Source organism: Eschrichtius robustus, chromosome 19 (assembly GCF_028021215.1).
Source record: "Eschrichtius robustus isolate mEscRob2 chromosome 19, mEscRob2.pri, whole genome shotgun sequence".
Classification (NCBI taxonomy): Eukaryota; Metazoa; Chordata; class Mammalia; order Artiodactyla; family Eschrichtiidae; genus Eschrichtius; species Eschrichtius robustus.
This window is the reverse complement of record NC_090842.1, coordinates 61,084,776-61,108,105: the sequence shown is the minus strand read 5'-3', so window position 1 is coordinate 61,108,105 and position 23,330 is coordinate 61,084,776. Positions and strand designations below refer to the sequence as shown.

Sequence of the window (23,330 nt, the reverse complement as noted above, 5' to 3'; positions counted from 1 at the left end):
CCAAAATGTGTTACCATTTGGGTCCAGTACAGCGCTGAAGTCACTGATAAATAAAACCCTTTCCCTGCTGAGAGACCTGTAGGGGACAAACAGGCTGCATGCTATGACAGGGAGCTGCGGGAGCACAGAAAAGGTATTCGAACCAGCCACAATTGCAGTCCTGACAACAGGACTGCTCCCACACACTGAAAGGCCTAACATATCTTGCACGACAGCCTCAAAACTACATGAAGATGGAGGATCCACAAGTCTTGACAGCTGTCGGGATTACTCAGCTCCTTCCCAGAAAGCATCTCACGGAAACAAGAAATAATTCCAGAACCTCCAGATGGCTTAGCCTCTAGAAAGCGTCCTGTAAACAGTGAAAGCTGTAATCGGCTCTGAGGTAACACTTACCTGTGGCTTCAATGTACTCAATACATCGCTCGATAAATACAGGAATCGGTTTCTCTGGAGTCACCACGGTTGTTAAGGGCACCCCAAAATAATTACTCTCCCAGGTCGCCTTTGTGATGGATGGCCGGGGTTTGGGCTTTGGTTTCTGTCCAGGAAAGAGAAAAGAAAGCACAAAAACAAAGTGATTCTCAACATACAACTCAAACGTCAGTAAGGCTTCCAGAGGCGAACTCTCAGTGGTGTGGAAACTGTTACAAAGATTCCAAGCAGGATAAAGAGACCCACTTACTCATCTCATTCTTCCAAGTATCACACAAGATGCCGGCAAGTTGCCACATAGTCACACCTTGGGTGTGAAACTGCATTATCAGAACAAAGGTGTTTATAAGAAGCAGGCCATGTTTATTTAATAGCAACGAGATGACTGTCCAACATCCTTTATCAGGGGTACAATGGAGTAAACAGGAACATTTCCAAACATTCCATACAGATAATAGATATTATACACTCAAGGATGGCTAAAATCTTTTTAAAAGATTAAAAAAGTGGAATTGAAAACTAATAATTTCCTCCTTCGAGAAAAGAGAGCATGCATTCTGCTGAAAGCCCAAGAGAAGAATTCCCTTTGATACATCAGCCTGGGGTTAATTCCCAATGGCTTCTGCATTAAGAAAGGGTAAAACCAACTAATCAGACATGACAAATAAGATAATTCTTTGTCTTTTCCTTCCTAGCAGTCACCTTCCTCATGTAGTAGGAGTAGCAGCAGCAACAACTACTTGCGAGCTGCTACGTACCAAGCCAGCCCCAGATGTTATTTCTATTAAACCTTATGGCATTCCATTTTACCAAGGAAAAATGTCTCACATGACACAACTAACAAGTGACAGTGCTGGGATTCAAACCCAGGAGGGTCTGTCTCCAAAGCCCACGCTCATAAACATTATTGAGATATTTTGCTCCAAAATTATTCAATCCTTTTATTTTGAAGATCACATGAGGATGAAAAAAATGCTCTAAGCCGATGGTAAATTTCCTAAAGCTACAGAAATACACCTAAAATGTTGGGCTTTTGTTAAAATATCTACTAAAGAGGATAACCGAACAGAATCAAGGTAAATGGACCCAGGTGTGTCTCCAGCAATTCAGTTTCATTTGCAAGTTAATGAGACTAATTTAGAAGGGCAGGTTTATTTAAAAATATGCCCCACTTAGAACTTAAAAGTATTTAGGGATCTCTGCATAAAATCCACTAAAGAGGACAGCTAACTAGCTTCGAGGTCAGGGTCAACCGTTCCCTTTCCTTATCCTGCTCATCCTCATTCCTTTTGGTACCCCCTTTATATGAGAACAAATCACTTCCTGTTTAGTCTGAAATTCGCTGAGGACTTCCTGTGCAAACAAGAGGCAAAAAAAAAAAAAAAAAAAAAAAAACAAACCAGCTGAGAATAAACTGTACATGAAAGAAGGAACGAGACCGTGTCTGGACTGCTGGTTGACACTATCTGAAATGACAACCCAAAGGCAAAGATGATCCAGTCCTCACAAAGCCCGCTAACTGATCTGGTGTGGAGGACTGTAATGCAGTGTGAGTGGATCCGAGGGTCCCAGAGAAGAACATGCCCTCCACAAAGCCTGTCGCTGCGATATGCCTGCTCCTGGTAAAACCAGTGACACAGCCTCTCGGGCTGCAGGGAGTGGCTGCTTCTCTCTCCCCTGTGCAGACTGCCTGAGGCAAACAGGCTCTGATTTCACACTTTTTACCAAAGAAGTGCGGAAAAGCAAATTAATGATTTATCTTGACGTGAAATAATTTAACCAATCTAGACTCTCCCTAGCATCTTCTACTTACAAGAAATACAACATAAAGAATTTAAGCTTTCAAATCTAACAGACCTGGGTTTGAATCCTGACTGAGAAGTTCTGTGACTTTGGTCAAGTAATGTAGCACCTTGGGGACAGCACCCTCCTCACGAGGTGGTCCTGAGGGTGAAATGATACGATGTACTGCAAGTGGCTCAGTGCCTAGAGCGCAGTAGTTGCCCAACAAAGTGAGAAGGGCTGAGTGTTTTCCATTGTTACACACCGTAGCAACCCGTAACAATGTATCAAGTGAGGCTCTCCCTTAAAAATGCCATACCATTTAAACTGTCAGCTGAAGAATCTGAACACACAAGGAAGACCATCCGGATTTAAGCGACATTCTTTTGGCCAACCCCAACCAGGCAGCATTTGCCAGGCAAAACTAACATAACAATAGCATTGTTCTTCAATAAAACCTTGAAGCTTCCAAATAAACTGCTGTTATGGAATAAAAAAGAATGGAACTTAAAGAGAGCTACCAGGAAGCTACTTGCAATCACTGTAATGCCTTCTGACCATAGTTCTAGTAAACAGACAATAAATTTTAATCTCATGCTTCCTCCACCCTCTCAATACTAGAGCAAGATGATGAGGTGTGTTCTAACAGTCTAAGTGAGCTAGAAAATTCAGCCTCCATCAACTGAATACTTACTAAGCACCGGATCCTTGCTTAAGTTCTTTATATGTATTATTTCATTCCAGATTCACAACAGATCTGTAGATATGGGTGTTAAAACTCCATTTTACAGATGAAGAAGCTGAATCCCAGAAAAATTCAGTTACTTGCCCAAGTCAGTTCTGGCTACAAAACCTGCGTTCTTAACCACTATGGTTCATTACCTTCCTCTGAAAGTTCCTGGGATATGCAGAATAAATAAATGGATGATTAAATAAATGATTAAGGGGGTACAAAGACAATCTGAAGAACTTCTAAAGGTAATAAAGACCACATAAAATACCAGGGATCTTTAAGCTGGGCAAGGGAAGAATGGGGCACGATGACAGCTATTTCAAATAGCTACAGGACTATCTCATGAAAAGAGAGCAGATGATTTTGTATAGTCATGTTGGGAGAGATAAGAGGAAGACAAAGAGGCAATTTTGGCCGATTTTGTTTTTAAAAAACAAAAAACCCCCAGCTGTTTAAAAAGGAAAGGACTGCTCTGTAAGTATTCGAAGCAGAGGCTGCAACCTACCCGCCATACTCATTGTCAAGGAGATTCTGCTGTCAGATGGAAGGCTAAATTAGAGAGCTGCTCTTTTTTTTTAAAAGGTAATTTAAAAAAAAAAAATTATTTATTTATTTTTGGCTGCGTTGGGTCTTCGTCGCTGCACAAGGGCTTTCTCTAGTTGCGGCGAGCAGGGGCTGCTCTTCGTTGAGGTACGCGGGCTTCTCACTGTGGTGGCTTCTCTTGCTGCGGAGCACGGGCTCTAGGCGCGCGGGGGGCTTCAGTAGTTGTGGAGCACAGGCTTAGTTACTCCGCGGCATGTGGGATCTTCCCGGACCAGGGCTCGAACCCGTGTCCCCTGCATTGGCAGGCGGATTCTTAACCACTGCGCCACCAGAGAAGTCCCAGAGAGCTGCTCTTATCCCTCTCACCTCAAAGAGTCTAATAAGATCTAACCTAGTTCAGCACTTCAACTTACAAAACAGAGAGTAAGCTTTGGCAAGGGCATCAATTCCCGCTGTTGAATGACATGGATATTCATTCTCATTCTCCCTAAGATTTAAACAAACTCTGCTTTACAGAATGTCAAAATACCTCCTTGAAATAACTGAAGGCTCTCTAGGGTGTCACAAAATCAGGCAGGGATTCTTGCACAACTAATTCTAAACCTTCCTAGGAAGGAAATCAGACTTTGTGGCGCACGCCAAGAAGTGGACCAGACCGTTGACAAAGCAAGCAACACCTCAGGCATCTGAAGGGTTACTGGGCACACATCAAGGTGGAAATGCCATTCTTCTGAGTGGCCTGCCAGATGTCTCAGTCCCAGGTCAGATACGTGTCACTCATTAGGGAGTCAGTGGAGTACTCTCAACGGCAGGTCCCTGGAGAGAAGAAAACAACACCGTCCCAACATCTATCTTCTTTTGGGCTCACTCATTAGCAGGCTGAACTGAAAAAAGCATCTAGCCAGAGGAAACCAAGCCCTGAGAACAAACTACACATCTGCACGTCTAAGTTTAGAGTCTGACTGGGTCCAAAATGGAAAATAACAGTGATCAATCACGAGTGGCCATGTGCTAGACACACTGTGCTAGGTGCTCTGCAGTTATCTGAAACCTCACAACCACCCTTCGAGGTAAGGGTTACTAACCCCATTTTACAGATGAGAAAACGAAGGCTCACACAGATTCACACCCAGCACTGAGAGAGCCAGGATTCAGAGGCCAGTGATGTATGAATGTCAAAGCCCCATGTTCCTTCCCCTACATGAACTATCTCCATGGTGAAACACACCGCTGACATAAACAAAGGACTGGGTCAGCTCAAATCATCTTCACCTTGTCCTTTGGATAGATATTTTTTGAATAAATAACATAGTCCGTTGTTCTTTACTTCACAGTTTCCTTAAAAACATGCCTGATTCTTAGTCTTGATACTAATCAGGTGGCAAAGGAAACAAAGAAATAAACCAATAGCTTCTGCCAGTGTTGCACTGGGGAGAAATGGTGATTGGAATTTGCCTCTGGCCTCTCGGCCTTTCTGAAACAAGAAAAGAGCATAAAGGGGAAACTCCTGCTTATGGGACAGTACGCCCACTCCACAGCTCCTCCAAGTCCACGGGGCAAGAAAATGATTAGAATGCCAGCCAAAGAATAAGTAACAGCCAAGACAAGGACCCCTTCTATCAGCCTGTAAAATGACTGGGTTCCAGAGCCTGATGTGCAATTGACACTCAATAAATTTCTTGAACAAAAACAGTTTCCAATAATGCACAAGGCCAATGTTTCTTTATATTTTTTTCAAGTTTAGCTGAGATGATGACTATCTCTGTGGGTACCAGAGTATTTTTTTCGTCTTCTAACATTGTGCTGCTCTTACTAGGATGTGAGGTGAGGTTCAGAACGTCATGTTCATACTGAGAGTAGTACATCACAGACTCCGATTTAAAAAACAGATGACGTCATGAATTCCGTGTATCACTCTGCGAGCACTGAACAAGGGATAGTCATCTACATACACATATGACCATTTTCCTAATGGGCTAAGTTTCCAGTGTGCAGGAATCTAGGCATTTTTCCTTTTTAATGAATTATACCCAAGGTCACCTAACAGACTAGCAGCAGAGCTAATACTGAAGTCATCTCTCGCCCTCAATGAACTTACAATCTAATGGGTATTAGAGAAGATATATGTCTACAGCAAGCAAAGGTGATCTAGATATCAGATAAAAACCAACTGAGTCACAAAGAAAAAAAAAGTCTCCCACAGCCTCAATGGAGAGGTCAGCCACTCTTTCTGGATAAAGAATATTCTATCTTCTATGGAAACAGCAGGTACAGCTATTCAGTGATCCTAAACTGCCAACTTCAAATATTCTCTCCCCGTCTCCATAAATACCCTTATCCATGTCAAATTACTTATCCAGATTTTAGGGTCAGAAAACGTGGTCATTGGAGTTGTACCACCTAGCACAGCCTTTTAAATGCTTGGTAACATACCTAATAAAGCAAATAAAAAACAGACTCCAGTCTGCGTTTCTGTTTTTAAGGAGGAATGCCACGTACAGGACGTAGTCTGGAACAGGGACAGTGTCCTCTGAACGGGGCAATTCTCCCTCTTGAGAGTGAAACTGATAGCAGCAAAGCCCTAGAGGGTCACACACATGGGTTGCCAAGTTGTAGAGTGGCACACCCTGAACCAACTGTAACTGGTAGGAATCTTAGAAAAACCAGAAGATTCCATAAACTACATTACTCTAGCTTTCCCCCGAATTGTTTTCTTGCATTCTGTATTCAACATTACAGCTTTCTGATTGGTGATGATTCTCTCGTATTTCCAACACAGCTTCAAAAGGACCTTTTCAATTAAGTTACTCGCTCATGCCCCAAATGCATTCTTGGCTGACTGGTGCTCCCCCTTCTGGCTCTGAAAAAATCTAAGCCCAAGTTCAAGAGAAAACCTGGGGATGGATCTGTTCTGACTGGCAAAGTCTATTATGAAAGCACAAATGCTCAGCCTTGTCTCCTTCAAGCTGGCAGTACTATGACCTGGTCACTCTCCAACTTGGAGCATCTTTATTTAGGGATGAACCAGGAAGTAGCACAAAGTCTCCTAGCATCCCTAACCCTCCCTCTTGCATGGTGGGAAAAGAAAGGCATGTCATCCCCTCATAGGCACCAAATAAATTGAGACCATAGCTTTTTGCCCTATAAAGGCATGAATCTGGGTCAATCCCTGTTGCCTTCTCAGGCTGAATGGCCAATGCAGTAGGGGGCTAAGCAGGGAGGAGGGTCCACTAGTTCCAGGAAATGTTTATAAACATTCCTGCCTGGTTCGACACCCACTGAATCTGGACTTTCCAGAGCTGTGGGGGTCAGTTTTTACCTGTTAGCCTCCTCTCAAACACTGTATAAAAAGTATTCAGAAGGCCTTTCTCTATGGAAGTAGAGGTGATCCCTGACTCGAGCTGAAATAATCTGAGTTCCTACAAAGATATTTCAGTATCACTAGGTGGTAGAGGAGAACAAGTTGGCCCAGTGAAGATCGGAGCAATTCTCTGTTCTTTGAAAAATAGATTTGGGTTGCCTATTGTAATTTTTTTTTTTTTTTTTTTTTTTAAAAAACAGGTGTGCTCTAAGCTAAAGCAGATAGTTAAAGATAGCCTATTTTTGTCACCAAAAACAAACTACAGCAGTTCTTTGGGCTTAAAATAAACTGAGAACCAAGTGACACCAGTTCAAAACAATTTCTCAAAGTTCCAGTTGCTATTTCAGTGTCTCCATGCCTTTTTTGTCCTCTACTCAAGTAGACACTGAAGCTAGAAACAAACAGCACCACGCTGTTCTTAGGGGGCAGTGTGGGGAAATAGATGTTTTTAGATAATAACCAAAGTCCTTTGTCTAAAATGAACAAACTGACTGGATTGATTGAGTACTCCAACTGTGTGCCTGGCTATTGAATATTACCATCTTTCTTGGAGACGGGACTCTAAAAACCCACTGGAAGCAGACAGAAGTCAGAAGACTGGGGTTCCAAAATCTCAACTCCTCCACTCAGTAACTACACTAATTTGGGGGCACTGAGACTCAGTTTCCTCATCTCTAAAACCAGGACTTTAAAAAAAATCACTTCCTTAAGATTGTTAAGCGAAACAGATGAAAAATTGATGTGAAAATACCTGGTACTGTACCTGGCATACAGTAGGTATTCAATAAATGCAGGAAAGTACAAAATCTTTCACATGGGATCCGTAGCCCTCTGTTATTCTGCCCAGTTCTCCCTCACCCTCTACAGTAGCCACTCTAGGTCTCTTTCAAGTCTTAGCACATGCCACATTTTTTTCAGCTCCAAGTTCCACACTGTTTTCTCAAAAGCTCGACCCAGGAAGCCTCCATCTTCACTGACTTTGTCTGCTTCACCCTTTAAGTCTCAGCTTTACATATCATTTCCTCCAGGAGCTTTCCCGGATATCCTAGGTGAGGGTAAAACTCCTTGCTATACAATTCCTTAGCACCCTGTACCTCCGCTACGGCAACATTCAAAATGCACGTAAATACATGTATAAAATCTATCATTCTCTGTTATGGTAAACTAGATGAATGCAACTACCACACATATGATACTCAGCACAACACCAGGCATACAAGTGCTCAGGAAATGCCCGTGCGTGGAGTTGAATGTTTCCTTCCTAAAAGAATGAATGAACATGTGCTTCGGAGCAAGAGTACTTCTTTTAAAAGATAAAATTCTTTCGGGAATCAGAAAATCCAAGGTCCAGTCAGCGCCCCTACCCCACTTTTAAGACCAAGGTATTTATCTGGACTTAGAGCTCATGGGGCAGGGCTAGCCTTTTCTGAAGCACACACTGAGAGTCTTTCCCGAGCAGGTTACAAAGAGCTCATATTTCATACCATTCAGCTTGTCAAAATGCAACATCCCTCCCTGTGGAGCGAGCAGTCCAATTCCCCAGCTGGTTTTTATTCACACTAGAAACTTTAACTCCGTTCTAGGCCTCACAAAATGAGAGCTGTGTCCACACAAAGCCACAACAACCAGCCAATTCACTGAATCCAATGAAATAAGCCAATTCACTGGGGGGAGGGGGGCACACACAAACTGTCAAACTGGTTACTTGGTGCCTTATAGACCAAACAATGCGTGATTGAATTGGTTTGCTTTTCAATAGGTTGTCTTGTCATGTGGTAGCTAGAGTGAGTGAAAGATTTTCTTTATCATTCTGTTTTGTCTTTTTTTAAAAAAAAAAAAAAAACACAAAATAAGAGCACATCAGATAGAAGGGTAAAATAGCCAGTAATGTCTTCTCTAAATCTGTGGTCAAGCACAACGAATTCAGCAATTTGAGCTTGCCCAAACAGCACATTGTGTGGAGCAAGGCACCCCAGCCTGTTTTTCTGGCTTTAAAATAAGACCCTGCTGGTCCTGATCTCATCTTTGCAAACGCATGGCACTGGGAGACAGAGACCATGTGCAACGACAACTCTTTACGGACAAAGCATCTATTCATGGACCCCACTGAAGTGCAAGCGTAGATTTTCAATTTCATTCAGCTGAGTGCGGAAGGATCCCACTATGAGGGTGGGTTGCTAAATGGTTCAGCTGGGAAAAGGACCCAGAATGAGAGTCAGCTTTACAGTTTGCACTTTCATTAGTAGAAATGAAAGCCATTCCCTCACTCCAACTCCAATTTTACAGTAAGGAGCTAATCTAGCATATTAGCCAAGGGCACTGAGCAATTTCTCTTTCTCCACATCACACAGGTACCCAGAGCATAGCTTTTTTGGTTGTTGTTAGGGCTGTTGCTAGGGTAAGGGAGGAGAAAGCAGCTAAGTAACACACAGGGTTTAAAACTTATACAAAAGGGAGGGACAAAGTTGGTCCCTCAAGCTCTCAGCTAGACCAGACCAGTTTTCTCCTCTCCTTGAATACAACATGCATATTTTCACCTTCAAGCCTTTCCCTACCTCACACCACTTCTTCAATTCTACTCATTCTTCAAGGTCAAGTTAAATAATAATAACAAATGCTTATCCAGCATGCAGTATGCTCAGTGTTTTACAGGCACAATCTCATTCCCTCTCTCACACCGTATGAGAAAGGTGCTACTAAGTTCGTCCCTTTTGCAGAAGGGACGTGGAGACGTGAATCAAGTGCTCGAAGGCCCAGCAAGGAAGAGGAGGAATTGGGTTTTGACTTAGGCCCCCTGATTCCCAGAGCTCCTGATCACCACACACTGCACTACCTTAACCACCCCCAGCACAGGATATCTGCTCTGCCCCACACAGACCCCCTCCCCTCACCCTCTTAGGCAGACCACCTATTTTCAGAAGCTGTGTAGGTCTTGCTGCCTCAACTGGGTGCTAAGCTCTGGGCAAGAAGGGTCTGTGCCATTTCCCCAGTGGTGTGTGGCATGCAGGAGGAACTAAGTGTGTTTTCCATTACCAAATGGCTCTCCCCTCACTTCAAATAAATACTGTACTGCTTTGTCATGCCAATAAAAATCAAAGGCCAAATTCCCCATGTAGGGGCTGGCTTGGCATTCTCTGCCCCATGGTACCTTGCTTTTCCAGTAAACAAGTGTCAGTCTGATTTCTTAACGGCAGCAAATTTCAATAGGAGGTTTGCTCCAACCAGGAACAGAATGAAAACTTTGCTTATCTCTGCACTAGGATGACAAAGCAGCTATGCTCATTTTAAGGCACCATTTTCCAAGGCAGGAAAAGACAATTTCACCTTTTACTCACTCTTTCCAAAGGATACTCCTAAATGACTTCTGGCACGCTATTGCTCTTGGGCCAGAGGTATCATTTTTATTTGACTAGGAGAGGTGTGGCCCACATAACCCAGATAGACGGGAAGTGGATCACTTCTTGCACGCTGACCCAGCAATCCAGCGTGAGGCAGCTCTAGGTTAGGAGGCACTCATTACCAGCGTGGAGGCGGCCGTCTCAGAGGCTCACTGTGACCAGCTGTTCTCTGCTGAACCTGCTCTTTAAAGCACAGCTTGTTTGGGAATGTGTTTTAAAAGCTTTATTTTCAACAGTATTAAAAACGTAGCTTGAAGTCGGAAAACCCGTTATGATTCACAGTGTGATATTATGCCACCTTCCTAATTCCCAGGTGTGCAGACACCTCCACACTTCGAAGACTGTCAGCGTTTAGATACGCTGTGCTGGCAACAGTCTTCACCGGGAGTGGAGGAGGAAGAGAAGAAGGCCAAAATGTTCAAAATGTTTGGATTCCAGCATCATCAAACAGGAGAGCTCTGGGGAAATACTGGCAGGCTGGTCAGGCTACTTTCTGGCTTCCTAATAAGAACTGCTTTCCACTGGTCTGCCCGCTACTAACTTGGAGAACAAAATACTGCAGGCAGATAAAGGTACAGAAATGTAAAAGCAAACCATAGGGAGAGCAAACAGAAGAATGCCTATGATATTTATTGATATACAGCTCAGAATGGGAGGGGAACAGAACACACAATGATACTGCCCTGCCCTTTCTGAAATTCTATAGGTAAGAAAATTCTGGACGCTCTGGCCAGTGGTGATTGAGAAGCATGCTGTATGCTATCAGGGAACACAAAGTGAATAGGTTTTCCCTGTGAGGGCCATGGCACCATGTTCCTCCATCTCCAAGGACCCTCTTAACCAATATGAGCTGCAGAACTGGCCTCCAGATAGTATTTTACAACAGAATTGTCAGCTCTCAAAACAGCCTGGACTCAAGATCCTTCTGATTTGGTATCTCTTGTAATAACATAAGTTTTGGGGAATCTTTCTTCCAAAGTTCCCTAAAACGCTTTCAGACAAGTGACTTTGTCCTCTGCCATTTCATGGTAGGGAGAGGAGCAAAAGCTTTCAATGCAGAGAAACCATCCTGTATACACAATGCTGGGGGCGGGCCCGCATGTAACAGTCTGTTGACAGAGTTCTGTTGTGGTGTCTCACCAAGATGTCTTTCTCTGGAAAACAAAAGGTATTTCCCCTACTCTAAATGGGGAAAAAATAAAGTTGAGAAATACCTTTTCTATCTCAAAGCCTAAGCCCAAGAGGACAGGGCACACTGCCCTGCACAGCGCAATTCCACGCAAGATAGAGACTTCATTTGCTCCTACATTTGGGGCTGTTTCCTCTACATCTGACAGCAGGCCTGATATTCCTAACACACATGGTTTACTTTTTCTTTCTTTTCCCCTTCCTGCCCCACTTGTGGTCCCTAAATCAAATCTGAAGCTCTCACTGATAGCAGCAGCAACTCACTCAAGGAGCTGGAGGGCACTCCAATTTTACAAACACGGGACAGGTTTATAACTCACAGAGACAAGATTATTTTTCATTTAGGTACTTGAAGACCCTTCACTGATTTATGTGTGCAAATAAAATAACCATCTAATTTTTCCTAATCTAAAATGTAGCAACCTTTACAGATCAGCAAAGGGGAAAAGGAGCACTTAAGAGATGTATGGATGAAATGTTTGTTTCTCAGTCAAAGACTGAGGGCTGTGATTCTGGGTTCTGCTGTTTAAGTGAAGAAAGGCCAAGCACATTGTCACTGGCTTGGCTGTTTGTCAGGACACTGACAAGTTCTACATGATCTGCTCATTTTGGTAATTACCTAACTATTGTTTTGGACAAAGACAACTCGGGCTGTCTATCCAAAGTCCTTACCACTTGAGAGCTACCAGTAGCAGCTATCTGAGACACTGCTTATTTTTTAATGCTAAGTCAAAGAGTAAATAAAGACACACACCCACAGGGCAGTTTTTTTACCAGAGTAAGCTGTCCTTGAAAATCTTCATCATCATCAATGAACTCTTACCAAGACACTGTGCTGTGCAAGCCACTCCTATAACTCATTCCTAAACTCGTGTCTTACCTTAGTGTTCCTTCTTAGACTGCGAAGAATATTCCTCCTCCTTGGGTCTTCATCTGTCTCATACGGAATGACGGCACTGTCCCCTTTATAACCCTGGGATGCCTGATCCTCCTCTTTCTTTCGGATGGGCCCAAGCTCATCATCGCTCCCCACGGTGAAGCTGGTTCGGTAACTAGCAAACCTCCCCAGCCGGCTGCATCTCGTCCTGTACAGCACTGGCTTGCTCACGATGGATACCTTGCGTCCTCGCTCTAGAGAACTAGTGTCCATTTCGCTGTCGGAACCATTCCCACTGCCGTTGGACTGGGCTTTGTTGATATTCCGAATGGTGATGATTTTGCCTTGGGTGCTGTCGTGGGGCACTGAGTATATGTTTTCTTCTTCATTCCTTGGCTTGACCACAGCATCCATGGGTTCGGCATAATCAGAAGGATCGAACCCATCTGGAGGTAGCCAGGTGCTAGAAGACACAGACTTCCTCTGTCCATCTCTATGGCCTTGGTCTAAATAAGACAGATCCCCCTTTGTAATTTCAAAATGGACAGGAGGCTTTGGTTTGACTGGCGGAGGTACTTTGTTGTTCAGTTTACTCTCAAAATTGCTCATGATGAAAGACAGCCCATCATTTCCCTCCAGTTCCATAGAGAGCTTAGAATGGTCTTTGGACAGAGAGGGCAGTGATGTGTCTTCTCGAAACAGGCTATAAGAAGGGGGCTCGATATCTTCTTCAGAATCCTGCAGGTTCGAGTTGCAGAGCGGAGAGCCTGCCCGGGGGGAGTTAAACACCTCTTCTGTGGTGCTGCAGGCCTCGGCAGCATTGTCGTACATATGAGTAGCCTCGATTATGTTCTTTTTGTCCACCACATCTTTAAAGAATGGGTGGAAGAGCTCAAGTTTATGCTGGGGTTGGCTACAGGGGATACTTGTGAACTTTCCATCAATTTCTTGAGCGATCTCCTCCCCCTCGGTCAGCTGCTCCCGACTTACGTCATTATCCAGGACATCTACAGCGCCGTCAGTGAGTGCAACCAGCTGGATGGGGATAATATCCTGCACTTCACAAAGAAAGGCACGCAACATAGCCAAGGAGGCCTTACGTTTGGCTGAATAAAAAACAATGTACCCATGGACCAATCGGCTTTTTCTGATGCTAAATGAGGAATGGTATGAAAGAAGAGAGAGTTCAATGCGCTTCTTGTGTAGTCCGATTGGTAGTTCAAGTAAAACAGAGTTGCTGCTTCCGCAATGGGAAGACTTACAGGTTTGGGACTGAAGGACGGGAAAGAGTATGTCATCTGCACTAAACGGATCTCCACACATCAGACACATGACAATTCGCAGGTCAACATCAGCCAGATCTTTGATGCTAGCAGTAGAACTGACCAGGTTTAAGTTACGCTTGGAGTCCAGGAGTCCTTTCAAAACTTGACTGATTTGCTTTTCGTTAATGTTGCGTCCGTAACCAATGCCAGCGGAAGCAGGGTCGAGAAAGACACACTGAAGTTTGCTAGCAATCTGCTGACCTTGCTGTATTAAGCTATGCAGGGTCTCTCCACTGGTGTCTCCTCTTTTGTTAACCAAAATTAAGGTCAGGGGGAGATGCACTAAATGATTATCTCGCCTGCCAAGTGTGGACTCTCTGCTCTTCTCTATACTCTCCACCACATAGGATAGAGACTCCTTTGAATTGTAAAGGCAGAGACAACCATGGGGCTGAAACGTTGGTGTTTGGAAAGAGTTCACAGGAAGCCTGACATTCCCTTCTATTGGCCTCAGGGAGAGCTCATACATTTTACCATCTATTACATACTTATCATCATTTGTACAAAGAGCTCGAATCTCATTGGCCAACTCTCGTGCAAGGCCATCCTTGCCCAAGATCACCAAGTTGATTCTATCAATGTTGGGGTCAGAAAGTGAATTTTTCTGATTCCGGTCAGATGGTCGGATAAACCGAGAACTAATCAAGTGCTCGATCTTAGCATCCACACAGGCAGGGCAGCTAGGGCATGTTTCCTTTGTTGGGTGGTACACAAAATGAATGTGCTTCAGAATAAGGGCATCACGCTCTGCTTGGAGCTTCTGTAATGCCTTAAATCGCTGTTCCTCCCCCAGAACATCCTGAATGACACCCATCTTCTCCTTGCTGGGCTTAGCATCCAGCTCCAGCTCATAAAACAATTCCGAATATTCCAAAAGCAGCTCCTGAAACTCTTCTTTTGCTTTGTCTATAATTTGCTTTTGGTGTTTGCCATAAATATCCATGTATACAGATTCTTCTAGCCACTGATAGAAATCTTCATTCATAATAAAACTGCGGGCCTCTTCCCAAGGCTTTCCAGGAGTTATGAAGGGAGAGGTCTCCAGGTTTTCTTTGAATGCCCTTCTCATCTCAGCTCTTTTCCTCTCGTTCCGCAGCTTCTCTAAGTGGGCCTCGTACAGCTGCTCTGCAGGGACGGTATCCATTAAGTCAAAGGGAATCCGCTCGTTCTCGATGTTGTCAATGTGGCTGGTGGCATCCCATGGTGTCTCTTCAAGCACAACAAACCACTTTAAGAATTCTGGCTTGGTCTCCAAGAGCTTTTTGGCTTTTATGCAGCTTAGGTGGTCTATTTCATCTAGATTGGGTATAAGAGCTTCAAAAGCTAGTGGGAGGGCTGCCAGGTACAGCTTCCTCCTGCGCTCAATATGCTCATGCTTGAGGCGATGGATGTGCTGGAGAAACAGCTTCTTGGCTTTCTGAGTCCCTTCCAGGTAGACATAGTCCTGGTACTCAGGAGAGGCCTGCATCTTTCGGCTGACACTCAACCAATTCTCATTGTGGTTTTTCACAATGCGACTCACCAGCCACTCATACTTGTCTTTTGCTGTAGCTATCTGCTGACTCTGCTGCTTGAGAGCTTCAAAATAAGGAATGATTTTCGTCTTTCCCCGACTTTTATCAATGAGTTGCACTAAGGTGCTGAAAGCTAAGTCCACATTTACGTTGGATCTTGCTGAGGTCTCCACAACCTGGAGGTTCTTTTTGCTTAAGGCAAAAGTATGTGCATCTCTAATGTACCGCTCAACACCCTCATCGCACTTAGTCAGGACCACCACTATGGGCTTTTTTGTCTTTGCAAGCTGATTGTAGAGATTAGAGACAAACTTGAGCTGGTCATCAAAGTTCCTATTCATGCCCCTGCTAACATCAATACCAAGAAGAAAACCATCAATTAGCAGCTTTCCATCTGGCATTTGTTTCTGCTCAAAGTCCTGCTCCAGCCCCAGCTGGTCAGTGCAAAAGTACATGAGTTTTTCAGCTGATGCGAGCTTGGTTGCAGCAGCTCTCTTGATATAGGGCTGCAGGGCCGTGCTCCGGTGAGGCTGAAAAGTCTGATCATCAATGAATTCAGTCTGCTCCACAACGTGCATCTTACATTCCACACAGTCCTCCAGGGAACGGCTAACTTCCCCCCAGTAGAGAAAGTGGTCATTATTGACCACTCGCCCACCAAAGTCACTGGTGCTGAGGACAGAGGTATGGTCCAAGTGAAATTCGTCAGCACTCGGGCGCACAAAGCGGTTGCACAGACAAGACTTCCCAATGCCACACTGGCCCTTCTCCTTCTCCGTCCCAGACAATCCCACCACACTGATGTTGTAGGTGGGAATGCGGACATCTTGCTTTCTTGCCATCATCATCGTCGACACATCCTGCCACAATCAGCTACTTCCAAGATCAGATTAGTGTTTTCCAGTGGACCCAATGGCTTCCCCACATTATCAGTGGGGGCCGGCTGCCCACGAAGCAAAAGTGTCAGATCTCGTCGTGCTTGTATACCAGTACGAGGTTAGTTTTTGCCACTTCTCATCGCCAAATAGTCAACATTTCTTCCTAGGTGGGGGAGGAAAAAAGAAAACCAATCAGCATCATAATTTTGAAACCAATTTTAATCACCAAACAGTAGGAAAAATCAATTTTATTGTTCAACAAATAATTACAGTAAACATCAAATGTACGAGGCCTTAAGCTGGGTAAAGACATAAGAGCAAATAAGAGTGACATCTGGACTTCCCTGGTGGCGCAGTGGTTTAGAATCCGCTTGCCGATGCAGGGGACACAGGTTCAAGCCCTGGTCCGGGAAGATCCCACATGCCGCGGAGCAACTAAGCCCATGTGCCGCAACTACTAAGCCCAAGTGCCGCAACTACTAAGCCCACGTGCTGCAACTACTGAAGCCCACATGCCTAGAGCCCATGCTCCGCAACAAGAGAAGCCACCGCAATGAGAAGGCCACGCACCGCAACGAAGAGTAGCCCCTGCTCACCACAACTACAGAAAGCCTGCACACAGCAACGAAGACCCAATGCAGCCAAAAATAAAAAAATAAGTAAAAAAGAGAATCTGCCAACAGCAAAGAATGTAAGAAGTGGTGAAATAACCAAAGCATTTGCACTAAAGGCAATCTACAAAGCAAGGCAGTTTACAATTATTAAAAAAAAAAAAAAAAAAAAGACTGACATCTGTTGTACCCTCAGAGGTACAATGTCATCTAATGCAGGAAGACACATAAGCAAGCAGTGTGCTAAGGGCTAAAACAAGGGCTTGCAAGCTCCTTGGGAAAGTGGCTGATTCCAGGGCTAGGGCAGGGTTGGTACAATATGGGCCTGGAACATCTTATTGTACAAGAAAGGAAGGAAGTGCTTGAAAAAATGATAGGATACCTCACAAGGACACGGGAGCCAGTTTGAAGGGGCACCCACTGGTCAAATCTGGGACACTTTGAACATCAAAATAATTAAGTACAGTAACGAATTACAATCCACTGCAGAAGTAGGAACTTGAGTTCATAATACTGGATCAGACAAGAATCATCACTTGATGCTAATCTAGGGGGGGAAATTTTGATTAGGAGCAGGATTTTGCGCAGAAATGAGGTCTCCTGATAGACTACTTATTGCAAATGGAAGAAGAAAAACAAACACACACTAATTACACAGTGGAGATGTTGGGCAACACTTTGGGTAATGAAAATTATTACCACCAAAGAGCCAGAAGGGCATCATGGGCCTCCAGATGTGATACCCCAGGAGGATACAACATCACTATGCAGTATGATGGCCTAGAATGCACTACCTCAACCTAATCACAAGGAAACATCAGACAAACACAAAATGAGCAAGATTCTATTACGGCCGGGGGTGCGGGGTGGGGGGGCATTTCTGTACTTAAAAAAAAAAAAAATCAGTGTCATAATAGACAGAATGGCTTTGTAAATAAATATTTCAGATTAAAGGAGGCTACAGAGACATCCTAACTAAATGCAATTATCTGATCCTAGACTGAATTCTGTATGGGGCGGGCGTGGAGGGGCAGGAGGAGGAAGGCTATTCAGAACATCATTAGATCAATTAATAACATTGGACTATGAATGGAATTAGATAAAAGTATTCTATCAGTGTAAATTTATGAAGTTTACAACTATCATGTGAGAGAAAAGCCCTACTCTTAGGAAATACACACTGAAGTATTTAGAGGAAAAAGACCATAATGTATGTGGCTGGTCCAAAAAAAAAATCACACCTATTATTGAGAGAGACTAAGAATGCAAACAAGGTAAAATGTTAACAACAGGTGAATCTGGGTAAAATGTACAGGATATTCCTTTGTGCTATTTTAATTTTTGCAACTTCTCTAAGTTTGTAATTATTTCCAAATAAAAGGGTTTTTTTGTTTGTTTTTTAAAGGGTATGAATATGGGGTGGCTTCCCTGACAAGAACGTAAGCTCTGTGAGGGTAAGGCCCACCCCTGCCTTCTTCACTTCTGTATCCTCAAGCTACGAGAACATGTTTGACACAAATATTTACTGAAGGAATGAATAAATGAATGACTATTAGAGCTTATTAAAGGGTCCCCAAACCCAGCCTTTCAGATTTAGGAAAGCCTTGCTAGAGGAAGTTCCATCTCAGGTGAGACCAAAAGTAGAGGGGCCGAACTGTGCAGACTCCTCTCTCTCCAGAAAAGGGCACTGCCCGTGGGAGAACCAGCTGAACTTAAGTGTGTACGGGGAGGAGATGGGTGAGATGCATTGGCAAGTAAGCAGGGACCAGATTAAGCCACTTTCAAAGAGCTTTGATTCTTCCCCAAAGGCTATGGGGAGTCACAGACTGTGCCTGTGAAGTGGCACCTAAAAGGACCTATAGCTGAAGTCATAAAATGTTATGATGATGTCTTACAAAGTCTTTAGCAGCTTCCCAGCTGAAATAAGTAAAATATGTAGTCTTTGGCTGCCTCTACATAAAGGTTCTTCTGGTTGCTACAGTTTATACTGCACTGCAGTCTACTTACACATGTAAATATAACTGTGCAATTGCTGAACCTGTAGCCAAATGAACAGTCTCCTGAGACACTCCAAAGAGAAGAATTTAAAATAAACAGCAATTTTCTTTTGAATCTCATTTATGCTTGGTAGGAACCCAGCATTTCCCAACCTTAATATTTTTTTGTGAGCCTATCTCACAAGAAGTGCCACAGGAAGTCAGACCACCATACATTATTCTGACTGATACAAGGGGGCAACAAATGGGAGAGCACAATTGTCCCCTATGATGATAACCCTGAAAGGTCAAAGACATTTCCCAAAAATCCGTGTCTTCCTTTGATAACCCAGAAAGCCAAACCCTCTATGGAGACAAAATGTGGCTAGATGGTATGTAAAGATTGTCTGACCATTTCTCAAAAGAGAAATCTCAATGCCTGTAAGTAATCACCTCCAGATAACCTAGTGGCATGCTCCTATAGAAGCCAAGCTCCAGGTTTCAGGAGGAGCAAGCAGGATAGCTATGGGAAAGAGAAAAAAACCCAACCTTCCCCATCCCCCACTTCCCTAGGTGATTGCATACATAAGTAAAATTATAAGACGCTTATGAACATCTAAAGCATGTTTACATACAACCTCTGAAATACCTGAAAAGGAAAGATTTATATGAAGTCAAAGTGCTTTTTGCACATTATTCTGTAGTACACATATACAATTTTTTTTTAATTTATTAATTTGTTTATTATTTATTTTTGGTTGTGTTGGGTCTTCGTTGCTGCGCGCGGGCTTCCTTTAGTTGTGGCGAGCGGGGGCTACTCTTTGTTGTGGTGCACGGGCTTCTCATTGCGATGGCTTCTCTTGTTGCAGAGCACAGGCTCTAGGCACGCGGGCTTCAGTAGTTGTGGCATGCGGGCTTCAGTAGTTGTGGCACGCGGGCTTCAGTAGTTGTGGCTCGCGGGCTCTAGAGTGCAGACTCAGTAGTTGTGGCGCACGGGTTTAGTTGCTCCGCAGCATGTGGGATCTTCCCGGACCAGGGCTCGAACCCGTGTCCCCTGCATTGGCAGGCGGATTCTTAATCTCTGCACCACCAGGGAAGTCCCTACAATTTTGTTTTAATGAGGCTTTAACAGAGCCTCAGGTAGGAATGCTGACGAAGGTTTAAGGAAGTCAAGAGTGCTCACCTAACAGAGCCCTTCTCTATCATTCCTCATCCCAGGGTCTGGCAGGAGTCAAGGCCACCCACTTGACCAATCTTGAAATGCAACTTGGCAACACAGGTCCTACTTCAAGCAACTGCTGCATGCAGCTGGCAAATCATCCCACTTACCCTCTGTAAAGTGGGCCAAATAATCTACCTCTTCACAGAAATCTCAGGAAAACAAAACCACAACCTGCTCTTAAACCTCAAGAAATAAAGATATTGGTTTAATTTTGAACTAAACTAAAATGTATAGTCCATTCAACATCTTGTTACTTACAATTTTTTTTAGGCAGGATATTCTATTTAGTCCATTCAAGTCAAAGTCTCAGTTATCTGAAGGATGCTAAAGAAAAGAAAACACTCTCAACTCTCAAGAATGTAGCAACTGATATTTAAAACCCAGAATGCTGCTGGCTGAACTAAAAAAGCTACAAGAAATGAGAATTAGGTGGCATGGGAGTGGTTAATTTTTGGACACCTGGTAACTTTCCACTTGTTAGAAACCTAACAGTTTCCCTGGTATAAGTATACTCTTCTTACATGTCTGTCTTTGATGTCTGGATAATGCAGTTTTACTAGTTCCTCAATTGGACTGAATTACATGGTAAACAAAGACTGTTATTAATCTAAAAACGTCTCAAACACTTGGTTTAAAGGAAATAACCTTAAGTGCTTGGTCACAAACACGTTCGACTTTTCTAAGAGGTGGGTAAAAAAAATTAGCTGAGTCACTAAATTTAATGATCTGAAGGCCACAAAGAAAGAGAAAGTAGAAGACAGGGCATGTCCAAGACTTCGCAATGTCTTTAGAGTGTAAATCTGATGGGAACTGGTGTTCTTAGTGGGCAACTAAGCTACTCAAACTGCAAAATCTGAACACCCATTCTAATAATTTGCCAATACTAATCCTTTTAAAACTGAAGAATTACTGTAGAGGAGGAAAAAAGTATTCTTTAAAACAGTAACTCCGGGCTTCCCTGGTGGCACAGTGGTTGGGAGTCCGCCTGCCAATGCAGGGGACACGGGTTGGAGCCCTGGCCTGGGAGGATCCCACATGCCGCGGAGCAACTAAGCCCGTGCGCCACAGCTGCTGAGCCTGCGCTCTAGAGCTCGCGTGCCACAACTGCTGAGACCTCGTGTCACAACTACTGAAGCCCATGCTCCTGGAGCCCGTGCTCCGCAATGGGGGAGGCCACGGCAGTGAGAAGCCCGTGCACCGCAACGACGAGCGGCCCCCGGTCGCCGCAACCAGAGAAAGCCTGCGCACAGCAGCGAAGACCCAATGCAGCCAAAAAAATTAGAAATTAATTAATTAAAAAAAAAAAACAGTAACTCCTTTTATCTTTAAGCTTTACTGAGCTACTTGTATTAGAAAAATTAAAACACAGAACCTAACATTTAGCTTCACATTTGAAGCCATAAGTCCACTTCTTTAGGAAGGAAAATACTCCAGGAGTATTTTCAATTCTTTGTCACAAATATAGGCTGAACATAATGCAGGGACTTCCCTGGCGGTCTAGTGCTTGAGACTTCGTCTTCCCACGCAGGCAGTGCAGGTTCGATCCCTGGTCGGGGAGCTGGGATCCCACATGCCTTGCGGCCAGGAAACCAAGACATAGGACAGAGGCAATACTGTTAACAAGTTCAATAATTTTCAATTTTCAATTTCAATTTTCACTTTGAAAATGGTCCACCATCAAAAAAACCAACAAACAAAAAAACAAAACCATAATGCAAACATCTGAGAGCTTTTTTAGAACCTGTCACCAAGATTCCGGAGTTATTTGACTTGTTTAACCAAGACAGTAACTCCACAAAGAGCGCCTCAACTGGAAGGTAGGAGGAGGGGTGTCTTCTTTTTTAACACCTCTACAAAACACCCAGGACAAGAAGTGGTAACATTCCCAAGATAGTACACATTTCATAGGACACAGAAATGCCACTGTGATCCAGCATTACTATGACTGCTCAAGTTCATACCATCAGCAGCTCAGTGTGTGTTTCACCCTTCCATCCGCAACCTCACACCCCCTACCCCCACCCCCAAGAGGAAATGTTTCTGGGCTCTATAACCTAGAATGCCCTGTTAAGACACAGATCTATCTACCTACCACCACTATTCATAACCAAAACTACTGTCTCTGCCTATGAGACTAGCCAACAAATTCTGAAAATGCATTTTGTTTCAAACAACCATATACAGAACACCACCAAACTAATAATAATATAACACTGTATAATAATTATATATTATATAATATAAGGAAATAATTTCATAGTGAGCTACTAGCAAAGGAAGCAAAATCCTTGCTACCATAATTTTTCTTAATTCCAATAGGAGAAAGGAATGGAAATATGCATTTTAATTTAACAGAAAGCAGAGCATTTTCTAAATGCCCTTAATACCTCATACTTCTGAACACATTAAATTTCTGAATGGATTTTCAAAACTATGAATTACCATCAACAGCTGGTTAAAATGTCTGCATTAAGTAGATACATGATAAGACTCATTGCTCTACAGAGGGGAGGGGAAGAACAAAAGGAAAGGATCTAACCAGGAAGCATTTTCCCTGTAAGAAAGATTCCTTAAGAATTTTTCAGAGGAATTTACTTTCCAAACAGGCCAGAAAGGATGCGATATAAAAGCTCCAGTAAGAAGAGAATACGACTCTCTGGTCTACTTAAACAAAATAGTCTTTAAAAGCCCAATGTTTCTATTTTCACATTATTAAATGTTAAAGTAAAATTTCCTAAGGTTTTTGTTTGTTTTCCTTTACAAAAAGAAATTAAAGTTGGAAGTGGAATCCAAGGTCCTCGTTTATCCAGTTAATTCATCTGTGAAATCCAAATAAATTTACAGAACCTTCAGGTTAGCGATGTGCACAAATGATGTATCAGAGTATTTAGCTATAAATAGGAATTTTCATCCTTATAAATCTGACACCAAAATAAAGAGGGAGTCTTCACTTCCTCCGTGTGATTTCTATTGAAACGTGAAGAAATGCCCTTGTTCTGCTCATTTCTTTACCGCGTGAGAAGTATCTTTTGAAATGACTACATCTGAAATGACTACATCAAACTTAACAAGCACAACATAGCCCCTAACACTGAATAAAAGAGAAAGGTAAGCCATTTGATGGCCCCAGTTACAGAGTAGCTAAATTCTCTCCTTCCTTCATAATATTTCAGAGACGTTAACCATTTTTGCATCACTCTGGCCTCTAATCCTTAAAATTAAGAACTGAACTGTCCATCAACCAAATCAAATACATATTTATACCTAAGACAACGTCATGAAACAAAGAAGAAACAGGACCCTGTCCTTGCTGGTGAGAATCTAATAATTTACTAGAAATACAATATTTTAACTTAAAAAATAACTAGATCACAGACAATAAATGGCATAGACCATTTCCTGGGATCCAGAGAAAGGAAGAGGAGATCATTCAGGTCTGGGATAGACTGGGAATGGTGGGATAGACTGGGAATGGTGTCAGAGCAGA

The 23,330-nt window shown here is 43.3% G+C and overlaps 1 protein-coding gene across 2 annotated transcripts in view; it reads right to left on the bottom strand.

The window, feature by feature from the left end:
* The window catches only part of ARHGAP35 (Rho GTPase activating protein 35), a 120,504-nt gene that overhangs the window by 61,112 nt on the left and 36,062 nt on the right, over positions 1-23,330 (bottom strand). For both annotated transcript variants that reach the window (XR_011071395.1, XM_068528171.1), the window contains exons 2-3: positions 12,321-16,197; positions 397-541 (exon numbers count right to left, since the gene is read on the bottom strand). Coding sequence is in view for 1 of the 2 variants with exons in the window: in XM_068528171.1 (XP_068384272.1) it covers positions 397-541; positions 12,321-16,004 (3,829 nt within the window). In the remaining variant the exon portion in view is untranslated. The remainder of the gene's footprint in view (positions 1-396; positions 542-12,320; positions 16,198-23,330) is intronic.